The 11,151-nt window shown below is 40.2% G+C and overlaps 2 protein-coding genes across 2 annotated transcripts; both read left to right on the top strand.

Moving 5' to 3' along the window:
• The first annotated feature begins 958 nt into the window (after window positions 1–958).
• On the top strand, window positions 959–2,089 carry LOC133449312 (guanylin-like). Its single transcript, XM_061728453.1, has 3 exons — window positions 959–1,115; window positions 1,331–1,529; window positions 1,647–2,089. Exons 1-3 carry the CDS (start codon window positions 1,041–1,043, stop codon window positions 1,703–1,705), a joined length of 333 nt encoding a protein of 110 aa, XP_061584437.1. The 5' UTR covers window positions 959–1,040; the 3' UTR covers window positions 1,706–2,089.
• A 3,298-nt stretch (window positions 2,090–5,387) lies between these two features.
• On the top strand, window positions 5,388–7,731 carry LOC133449311 (guanylin-like). The gene is made up of 4 exons (XM_061728452.1): window positions 5,388–5,463; window positions 5,637–5,794; window positions 6,194–6,380; window positions 7,303–7,731. The coding sequence occupies exons 1-4, from the start codon at window positions 5,430–5,432 to the stop codon at window positions 7,368–7,370; spliced, it is 447 nt and encodes a 148-aa protein (XP_061584436.1). The 5' UTR covers window positions 5,388–5,429; the 3' UTR covers window positions 7,371–7,731.
• Window positions 7,732–11,151: the final 3,420 nt, after the last annotated feature.

The raw sequence follows: 11,151 nt of genomic DNA, 5'->3' as shown, positions 1-11,151 counted from the left end.
TGAAAAATTGAGCTTAATGAGCTCATTAAACGCCTCCCAGACGTGTCATTGGCATACCAATAGCTGCCATGGCTGTGTGTGTGCTTGCAGGTTTGATGCTACACTCCAACAAATTCAGTCGGCTTTATTTTTGCCGTCCCAACTTGATATGTGTGGCAACCGACCTGATGACTTCCCTGAATGACTACGAGTCTGTTTTGAAATTCTGGCGACCACTGAATAGAGAAAATGTACAACCTGTTGTTAAATTTGTCCATGGATATTTGTGTTTTATGGCAAACAGGTGATCTGTAACCTCGTGTTTGCTCCCCATACATGCGTTCTCACCTGTAGGTCTTCATACCCAGTGCTCAGCTGTCCAAAGAGCCATTAATGGATTTTATTCAATTTAAAGTTTTAGTGATGATTATTTAGATCTGGAGGGTTTCAACCTTAACTGGGTTTAAGCTCTATGCTTGTCCACATAACAGATTAGCAATCAAAGCATGCAGTACTCATTAAGTTAAGCATTCTGCTCCATGTGTTAATGAGAACTCTGCAGGCATCTGAAAAAGAACAAAATATTTGCATATATATTGAATCTCTTACTTGTGTCCAACTGTGTGTAATTGGCGTTTTGATTAAACAGAAAACATGTGAGTTAAGTGACCCGTATTAAGAATTTACATCTACTAAATTCAGTTTCAGGTGTGGCAGACAAATGATCATTTTAAACAAACAGGCGATAATAAGTGTGGGTGTAAGTAACTAGACAGCGTAACAAAAGGCTGGGGCGGGGAAATTAATCAGACAGATGACGAGGTCAGTTAGATTTATGCTTTCCTCTTTACAACCTTGTAAAAACTCATGACTACTCATTAACCCGTGAGAAAAAATCGTCTGTGCAGTTTGTGGCTTCTCTAGTCACATGACCGCCGGGTCGCCGGGCTCAGGTGTTTAAAAGGAGGCCTTTGCAGCGAGGTAAGGCAGACACACTCAACTGAGCATCTGCTGAGAACAACAATAACAAGAGGCTGCGAGACAAACTTTCAACTGCCACCATGAAGGCCACACTTGCCACCGTCGCTCTCTTCGTCCTTGCTCTCAGCCTGACCTGCGAGGCGGTGCAAGTTGAAGTAAGTGAGATTTTTAGCATGACTGATGTGTTCATGATGAGACTGCCGTCTTGTATATTAACATTTTCCGCTACTTAGATGCGAGAATGTCATTTATCTGCAAGCTTACGTGTGGCTCAGCCCTGCAGAAATCATTGTTGTGTAGTTGACTGGATTCTAAATCAATCTGAAGAATGGGCAAACTTTACTGACAGCAAATCTGTCTTTTCCTCTAGGAAAATGGATTGTCCTTCTCCCTGGAAGCCATCAAGAGGCTTAAAGAGCTGATGGAGAGCAGAACCGTGGCCATGACAGGACAGCACAGCCCCCGGCTGAAGTCGAGCACCATGTCCATGTGTATGGAGCCCATGCTCCCGCAGGAGCTCCTGACGCTCTGCAAGCAGAGAGGCGCATCTGCATCCTTTCTCAGATTAGGTGAGACAATTACAAATGAACAGCCTGTTTGACTCTCCAGTGTGACACGTATCATAAATATTCAATTACCAGTGGTTCAGGAGTGTAGTTCAGCTGTCATCTCCTTTTTTTTTTCAGCTGCGGTTCCTCTTGACGTCTGTGAGATCTGCGCGTTTGCTGCCTGCACTGGTTGCTAAGTGCACACCGGAAGCCAGAAACACCTTTTGGGCTTAAGACCGGTGATTTTTCGGTTGTTGTTTTTTTTTTCGTTTTTCATCCCCCTTCAAAACTTTTTCCAGCAAATGCTAAGACATGTTTAACCGCAGAGATGAGGTGATGATTTTATACCTCGTGCCTAAATATCCAAAACCAAAAATGAAGGCATGTTTAGCAAACTGTTACTTTGAACCATTTCTACCCTCTTATTTTTCTGCAGACAGCTTTTTACCATTCATATTATTTCTGGATTTTATGATGTTTGTTACATTTTTCTTACCTTGCTTTATTATTTAAAGATATGTATTCTTTTCTACTTTTCTTCTTTTTTACTATTATTTTAAATAAAAGTCATCACTCATAAATTGCATGTGCACTGTGCTTTTTGCAAGAAATTGATCTACTATTTCAGTAGTGGTATTCACCATTTCCATCTTGTTAATTGTCGGACTAGTGTTGTTTTAAAAGAAAATGTCTATGGAAAATGGTAAATGACTTTACATTTTACAAAGAAATGTTCTTGTTGCTCTTTTCACATTAGGAACATAAGGCCAGTAACTACTGTTACAATGAGTGATCAGAGACAAAAGTCAAAACATTCAGTTGATTCAATCACCAGTTATAGCAAACTGTAAAAACTGCAAATTTTGTAAACAGAGACTTTATTTTGTCACACTCCTACTCAGTCACATCTGTGCCAAAGTGACTCTTATCTCCTCTGAGGAAGGTTAGTTAAACACGTGTCGGCTTGCAGAATAACATTTTCATACACAGCACTGGTGACACCAGCTACATCTGCATCGCAGCATGTAACGTCTACTCAAGTACCCTTCAGACTGAAAAATGCATTATTTTAGTGTTCCGTGCTTTGAATAATTAATCCCAAGCAGCTCAACCGCCTCATCATGCAGACAAACTGACAGCGTGGAGCTTCAGTGATTCTTAACCTACTGGCTGCAGCGCTGACTCCTGAAACACACTCTGAGCTCTGCTGCAAATCCTGTCAGGTTGCCCTGTAGAGGGAATCTAGTGTATTTAACTTTTAGACCTTTTTATTATTTATGCAGAACAGCACTGCAACAAGGTTCGTGGTTCAATTCTCTGCAGGATTCAATTGACTTTTTCAATTCAATTTTATTTATATAGCATCTATAACAACACAAGTTGTCTCTATAGGTGCTTTCCAGAGACCCAGAACATAAACCCCTGAGCAATTATTACATAAACAATGGCAGGTAAAAACTCCCCTAGTGGGAGAAAAATCTTAAGCCAAACAGTGGCAAGAAACACTCCCCTTTAGGAGGGAAGAACCCTTGAGCAGGATGTGGCTCATAAGGGGGGACCCTCCTGCCGGAGGCCAGCCGTGTAGAGCAGGAAAAGAGAGAACAGACAGACAGAATGACGAACAGAGAAAGGAGAGACGCAGACACACTGTAAAAGGTACAAAAGACAAGATATATTAAATATCCGGGAAGAGCAGGAGAACTAAGAGTTCTATGTAAATATGACCGATGCATGGTTGGTTGGTGGACTACAGGGATGACTGTATAAAAAGATGTAGACAGCAGACACTAATGTGGTCAGAGGACGGGACTGCAGGTCAGGATGTCAGTAGATATCCAACTGACAGGTGGAAGCAAGCACTGGATCCTCGCTGTAGAGTTTGCATGTTCAACCTGTGCTTGTGTGGCTTTTCTCTGGGTGCTCTGTCTCCCTCTCACCGTCCACAAACATGTATGTCAGGTTAACTGATGTTTCTGAAAATCCTGCAGGAATAGCTGTGAGAGCATGTGTGGTTGTTTGTCAGTATATCTGGCCTTGCAGTGAACCTGCAACCTGTCTGGGATTTACCCAAGGAGAGCTGGGACAGGCTCCAGTAGACCCCCATGACTCTAAATTGGACTACCGGTAAGCTGGTATATGTGATGGGTGGATGGATTATGTATGCAATAAAAAAAGTATATTAGTATAAGTTGAAACGATTGAAATGATAGAGAAGCACTGGAGAAATGTTGATTATTGCCCTGTACACACAGCCAGACCGAGTTACATAATCTAGAGTGAATGGAAAAGTCAATAAAAAGCTATTGCAGTCCTTATTGATTCACCAAACAATACTTATCTAGCTACTCTGTAACTTTCTCTTTGCCTCTGTATATGTGGGTGTAACTGTCGCCCCTCATTTTCAACTCTATATGATGTGAGAGTCAGAAAGTAGGATCAGAAGCTGTGCATCGTTAAAGCGAGCACAGAGGCAGTGAAAAGGACCTTTAATGTTGCAGGCTGTAGCCATATGAAACACTTCAGGAGTAAATCAAGCAAAAGGACTTGATGACTATCAAAGAAGCACTTTTTTCCTCTTCAGTCACAAATTATGCATATTGGGGTCTGTATCATTTTAAGGGTTTTGCTTCAATGTTCTGACGTTTGGAGTGCTCGGGATCAAGTCACCAACTTTCTGAATGAAAGATCTCATCTCTGGTATCTGTGTTTTTGTGTCATCCTGTCTGAAAACATGTAACGGTGCCTTCACTGGCACTGAGACAGGAAATGGCTTTGAATGCTGCAAGCGCGTGCACGTGGATCAACACCGTCTTTAAAGGGACTGCCACAAACGCGCCAGATGGAGGAGAACAGTGTGAAAGTCGCAGCGCAGCAGAGCAGAACTGAGGTGCAGACAGGATCCCACGTGCGCTTGTAAAGTCCTGAACAGTTTCCACGCGACTGGAATGCAAGTCAATCGTTAATGCATTCAGTGTGCAATGGCATCATGCTTTTTTCTTTAAATAATGGTTGCCAAACAACAAAGGAAATAAATTACCTAGCTATTTCTGGGTTCTGCTCCATTGCTAAACATCAGACTCAATTTCAAATTACCATATTTCAGTGACATGGGTCTCGAGTGACCAGTTTGGTTAAAACAAATGCCTCTCCTGTGAACATCAATCAGACTGGAGACAGCACCAGGACTGACTTAATCCTAAGAAGAAGCTGATATTTCCAAGATCCCGTGGTTCCAGCAATGATCTAAATGCTTTAATAAATACACACTTCAAATGTCATAAAAATGTCAAAAGAAAAGAGCTTTGACTTTCTCCTGTATTTATACAAGCATTAACAGCATTGATCATATGTTTAAAAAAAATAAATGCAAATGAAATATTGGCTTTGCTTGAAGGTCATTGCTTTTATCCATGTTTTGCAAGAGAAAACAAATCATTCCTTGCAGGAATGGTAACTAATGGGAGTTCATGGAAGAATAAGAATGAGTTTTGAAGACATTTAGGGAGCTTTTCTTTTTTTAAAGTATGAAAGCAACTTGCTCAAGACTTCATTTTTTGCTTTTTCAGTAGCAAAAACTGACTCAATAACTCACAAATCAGACAGCAGACAGTTGTACAGTTCCAGAGGGATGATATCTGTTTTTAAACAAGTACAACTTCAACAGAACTAAGCCCTGTGTAAGCATTTTGATTTTTAAGGAGTAAACGGACATATACTCATGGCAAGACGCTTCTTGAGAAATGTCATCATTTGTAAATACTACAGCAGTATAGTTCCCCTCGTGGATCAGTGCTGTGTGTTTAAATCCACTTCCTCACTGAACAGCCCTGTAATAAATACTGTTGGGAGACTGTCAAGAGATGAAATTTACTGCGAGACATTGAGGCATGCGGTGCATTAGCGTGACGACCAAAGTCAATAATGCAACATCTTGGTGATGGATTGAAGCAGGCAGGTAGGTGCTGTAAAGGAATTATGAAAGAGTAGTTATAAACCAAAAAAGAGGATCTAGAGCACTTGTCGCACATTCCCACAGCTTTTATCTCTGAGAACTGCCAGCACCTTTACACCCTAACTAACTCGTTGCCAGTTTTTGTTGTTAATAAATCACCGACTAATCCGTCCCAGCACTTTATAAAGAGCCGGCAGCGAAATGCAGCGACCACAGTCAGAAACACTTTGCTAAACTGAAAGACGTCTTCCAACATCTGACAATGCGAGTGCTTAGCGTCGTCCTTGTTTTGGTGCTCTGCATGTGCAGAGAAGCGCTGAGTGTGCAGGTCAAGGTCAGTACACCTCTTCTTATCACTTTTCTGTACTATTTGCCAGTAAAGAGGGTCTTTTTTTTTACATTTGTTTTTTGATCCTTGAAAATCTATGCTTACACGGTTGTTAAAGCTGACGATAATGATGATAACGGTCATTGTGTAAATGGTGGGAGGTGTTTCCGTTTATCCAATATAAATCACCATTCACTACACTGCAGTGGAAATACGTTTAGTCTCATCTGTCCCGCCGACCTCGGTGCAAATGGCTTGTCTTCTTGTCAAAAGGGAGTTTCAGGATACACCCTATTGTGTATCCCATATATCATGCTGTTCTTCTCCATACAAATAATCAACTTGGAGATTTACATTGCCTTAAATGATCATCCCAAATACCTCCTCTTGTTCCTTGGCCCACAGGTCGGGGACCGCAGCTACCCCTTAGAGGCGGTGAAGCAGCTGAAAGACCTGATGGATTCAGAAGTCGAACTAATGCCTCGCCTCTCAGAGACGAGCTCTGCAGCCATCTGCACCCACCCTCTCCTGCCACAGATCTTTCGGCCAGTGTGCCAAGGGAAGGGAGCGGAAATGGTTTTCTCAAAGCTGGGTAAGACTTTGATGCAGAGAGGAAATAGAAAAGATTTTGGATATGAGACATGAAATCATATTTATCAGAAAGATATTTTGGTTTTATATTATGAAATGGTTTCCTTCCTGATGTGTTTTCTGGACTCCATACAACTGGATAAAAAATAAACAAATTTAAAAGTAGTAGTAGTAGTAGTAGTAGTATGTATTTTTGTTTTACATTTAAGGAAGTTTTTCTTTAAGACAATACCTCTAAAATACAATTTTAGATAATAAACACATGAAAAGAGCAAAAAAACAACTTTTTAAAAATAATCTCCTATCAGTACTATCTTCTACAGCTCTTATCTTTATGACCAACCATTTGTTTCTAAGCGATGATGTGCACCTTTAAAAATAGGTCACTGGGTGGGTCTGTGCATTTTGTGCATTTAGTCTGACTAGCATTTCATATTTACTAAAATGCAACTCAAATCCTTCTCAGCTCTTGCCGTTTTTCTGGCCTGCAGCCGGGACACAAAAAACAGCTACACACCTGTTTCCTGGAGTAGCTATTTAACCTTTGGCCTCTTCGTTCAGTCACACACTCAGATTTCAGCTTGGATGGGGACACAGACCAGAAACATTCTGTTTTCATCTGCTCAAATGTATTCCTGGGGTCCATTGTTTATACGCTTTATCTTGCACATCGTACAACCGTTGCACAACAAAGTGGCTGCAAAGTGATAATCGCAGACAAGAGGCCAATGAAAAACTGCGCAAACAACCTTTTGGTGGCCATGAAACCTCACAAGGTTCAAACTTTACACTTGTAGATGATGATGGAACAGGTTTCTATTGTTACTGCTAGCAGTGAATGCCAAAAGCTGGATTTAGAGTTGTACAAAATGTATTTCAGGTCAGGTGAATATTTTATCTGTGTTTTGTCTCGCATTTTGCAGTGTACATCATCACATCTTCAGATCCTTGTGAAATATGTGCCAACCCTTCCTGCTACGGGTGTCTCTGAACTTGGGCTGCCATCTGCTAGACACTCAAGTGCATCGTCTGGGAGCCTCCTGCGGTTTCAACCTACACCTTCACTCCACATCTCTATTTAAAACATCTATGGCTGTAACAGAGCACATCCTGTCGCCCAGCAACCAAGTCCAGTGGTCAAAGTCGTCTCAGTGGCCACACTAGATTTTGGAAAGTAAAATCTGATTGATATGCCATTTTTATATTTGTTGGTTGTAGTTGATTATCAGTAAAGCATCGACATTTTAAGCATTTAACTGAATGAGTTTTGTGATTTTGTCAGTAATTGTTTTGATGTAACACAATATAATTTAATTGAGCCGGAAAACCAATAAAGAGGGAAATATAAATTACCACTCGATTTATTTATTTATTTATTTATTTATTTATTTATTTATTTAAAGGTTTATATAACAGGGAAAATGCACATTAATAACACATTTAAACAAATGTAAAATGTGCCGGAATTAGCCAAAAAGGCCATTTTGCATCTGCTGTCCCTGGACTGGTGTAAAAATAGTCAACCTAAATGAAAAATTATTAGATACAATCAATAAAACATTTCCGAATAAAAAGGCCATATCAGAATAAAGATTAAAAGGTAAGAAACTAAGCTAAAATACATACACACACAGGTTAACAGAAGCTCAACAACAGACAATTGCTACAAACGAAAACAGAAACAACATGAAGCAGCAACAGTAACATCAGCATTAATAACACAAGACACAGTAACACACTAACAGGACAAAAACAAACAAGACAAAAGCACTAAACACATAATAAAAAGCCATGCACAAAAAGCAACATTATAACTAGACAAACTAATAGGCAACATGACAGGTGACATCAGACAAACACCGACAGGCAGGGCAGCAAGCCAGGAAAATTACGCACTAAAATTCAATGTTGACAGCCTTGACCACTAATTAACCACTTTTTAAAATAAAATTTAAAAGAAGAATAGTTTGATTGGTTTCTAATCTCAGTTGGTATAAAGTTCCACTCACGAGCAGCGCTGACAGAAAATGCAGACTGGCTAAAAGCACTTTTCCTAAACTGGACCACACAATCTCCTCTAGCTGCACTCCGTGTGGATGTTGATGTCACCTTTATTATAAACTGGTTCAGTACAGGAGGAGCAAGTCCATGAATGATTTTATACAATAGACATAAGTGTGAGTATTTGATGAGATTTTCCAGATGTATACTTTATTTATATTTTATATAAAGAAAGTAGTGGTTTAAGTGCAGTGTTACTAGCTTGAGACCAGGTTGTCAAGCAGTACGTTATATGGGAGAAGATCATTGAGTGCATGTACATTAGTGCAGCTTTGGTTGACATGCAACTGCGAACATGTCTAAAGTTTGCCAGATTGAATTTGATGCACTTAGAAACCTTTTTAATATGTTCTTTAAATTTAAGATTACTATCAATGACCACCCCGAGGTATTTAAAATCTGAGACAACATATAGTCGCTCCCCATCTACAACCACATCGGGCTCTGGAGAGTGAGTTTTAGTTTTACTAAAAAACATACACACTGTTTTAGTGACATTGAGTTGAAGGCAGTTTTGCTTTAACCATTTTGTGACGCATTGCATTGAGTTGGTTAAGCCCGTGATTCCCAACCCCCGGTCCCCGGACCGGTACCGGTCCGTAGAGCCGTTACTACCGGGCCGTGGAATGGCTTGTGTTCCGATCATAATTAGGGCTGCAACGACGTTGTCGACAAAAAGCGACAATCAAAATTGTCGGCAATTGTCACCAGACGGTTTTTTCCCAATGGAGTGAGGCATCTCACTTCACTTCACCTCATACAATCTCTGCCGAGAGCCGCGTGTCAGCGCAGCTTTTTTTTTTTTTTTTTTTTTTTGCGTCTCCCCGCAGCAGACGACTGCGCTCACTGATCAATACTGCAGATGCTGATCAATGATGAGCAGGGGTCCGTTTCACAAAGCAGGTTTAGTGAAAACTCTGAGTCTGTTAACCCTGAAATGAGGGAAACTGAGTTTTCCGTTTCACAAAGGGAGGTAACTCAAACCAGAGAAAGAGAGGTAACTCTAGCCTGTTTCACAAAGAGAGGTAACTTAAGCTCTCGGTCAGTTACCATAGTAACAGACGCTCTGAATCTAACCTGGTCAGTTACCATAGTAACAGACTCTCTGAATCTAACCTGGTCGGGACCAGGTTTATATCGTGAAACCTGGAGTTTCTCTGCGTCTCCGCCTCTTTCAGAGTCGCACGCACATTTCATTTCCTCATTCATTCAGTCAGCAGGCGAGTTTTGGCGAAGTTCTGCCGTCTGTCATTAAAAACAGAGTCAGTATTTTAGAAGTCCATTGTCACGAACATGGCATGTCCTTTTGATGAAGACACAATTGATGAAGGTGCAGAATTAATGCGCAGAGAATTAAATATTCCTCGGGATATGGTTATCAGACCACGTAATACATGTACATTACAGTACATAGTCTCATTACAGGCAAAGCAATATGTGTTAATCCTTTATTTGTTATAATTTTGATGATTTAATTGTTTAATGATTTCATAATATATTCAAATTTTTTGAGATTTTTTATTGGGGTTTTCATAAACTGTGAGCCATAATCACCAAAATTATAACAAAGGCTTGAAATATCTCACTTTGCATGTAGTGGGAAATAATATTTGTTTCACCTTAAGTTGAATTTACTACGAATTAAGTTTTGCAATATATTCAAATTTTCCGACCTCCACCTGTATATTATTACATGAATAAATAAGAGCATAATACAGGGGTCTCCAACTCCGGTCCTGGATCCACCTATCCAGCATGTTTTAGGTGTCTCCCTGCATGAATGACAGCAGCAAAGTTGAATAAAATATCTATTTTTCATTGAAGTACCCATCTTTCTCGTGTTTATTATCATTTGCCACATAATTAAAGCAACCTCATACTAAATTTAAGAAAACAATTTTTGCATTTTTTTGTCATATAATTTCATCCAAAACTTGTCGAAATGTGTTTCTTTGAGTGGCAGCCCTGTCATGGCTTGGCGGACAATAAGTTCTGGTACCTGACCGGACTGAACAGCGCCATGCACAGGTGTTATGCAGGTTAGGTTCAGTCTGCTGCAGAGATGAGCGGACCTCAGCAAACCTCCATGAGCCGTTTCTTTACTGGTTGTTCGAGTAAAAGAAATAGTGATGAACAAGTGGAAAATCCTACCAAAAAGAAAAGCAAAGGCTTTAATCGCAAGTACGACATTATGTATATAAAATACACATTTGTTGCAACGGGCGATTTGGAGGCGCCAAACACACTTTGTATTTTATGTGGAGAAACGCTCGCCAACGAAGCAAAAGAAGCCATCCAAGCTTCAAAGACACTTAAATACAAAACATCCTTCTCTCAAAGACAAACCAGTGGAAGGAAAAAACGTGACTTAGATTTGCAGAAGCAAGTTTTAAAGGCCACAACATCAGCTAACGTCCTGCGGCTAACGACTAGCCTGCATTTTAAAATGCATTGTTTTTTTCTAAAATGTTTATTAAAATTGACATAAATTGTCAACCGGTCCCTGAGCTTTTTGTTTATACTTCTGCTGGTCCTTGGCACAAAAAAGGTTGGGAACCCCTGGGTTAAGCGATCAGCGACTTGGGCTGCGCTGCTACCATGCATACAAATTACGGTGTCATCTACATACATTATGGTGTTTGAATTAGGGCACACAGTTGGCAAATCATTCACATATAAAGAAAATAAAAGTGGACCCAAAATGGATCCCT

Source organism: Cololabis saira, chromosome 8, assembly GCF_033807715.1.
Source record: "Cololabis saira isolate AMF1-May2022 chromosome 8, fColSai1.1, whole genome shotgun sequence".
NCBI lineage: Eukaryota > Metazoa > Chordata > Actinopteri > Beloniformes > Belonidae > Cololabis > Cololabis saira.
The sequence above is the reverse complement of the archived record's forward strand: the minus strand, read 5'-3'. Positions and strand labels throughout refer to the sequence as shown.

Excerpts from the sequence above, each read along its gene's own strand:
- LOC133449312 (XM_061728453.1), top strand. The coding sequence starts at position 1,041 with ATGAAGGCCACACTTGCCACCGTCGCTCTCTTCGTCCTTGCTCTCAGC. Across the intron at positions 1,116-1,330 it reads GCGAGGCGGTGCAAGTTGAA|GAAAATGGATTGTCCTTCTC; the intron begins GTAAGTGAGATT and ends CTTTTCCTCTAG. Across the intron at positions 1,530-1,646 it reads TGCATCCTTTCTCAGATTAG|CTGCGGTTCCTCTTGACGTC; the intron begins GTGAGACAATTA and ends TTTTTTTTTCAG.
- LOC133449311 (XM_061728452.1), top strand. The coding sequence starts at position 5,430 with ATGCAACATCTTGGTGATGGATTGAAGCAGGCAG. Across the intron at positions 5,464-5,636 it reads TGATGGATTGAAGCAGGCAG|CACTTTATAAAGAGCCGGCA; the intron begins GTAGGTGCTGTA and ends AATCCGTCCCAG. Across the intron at positions 5,795-6,193 it reads CGCTGAGTGTGCAGGTCAAG|GTCGGGGACCGCAGCTACCC; the intron begins GTCAGTACACCT and ends CTTGGCCCACAG.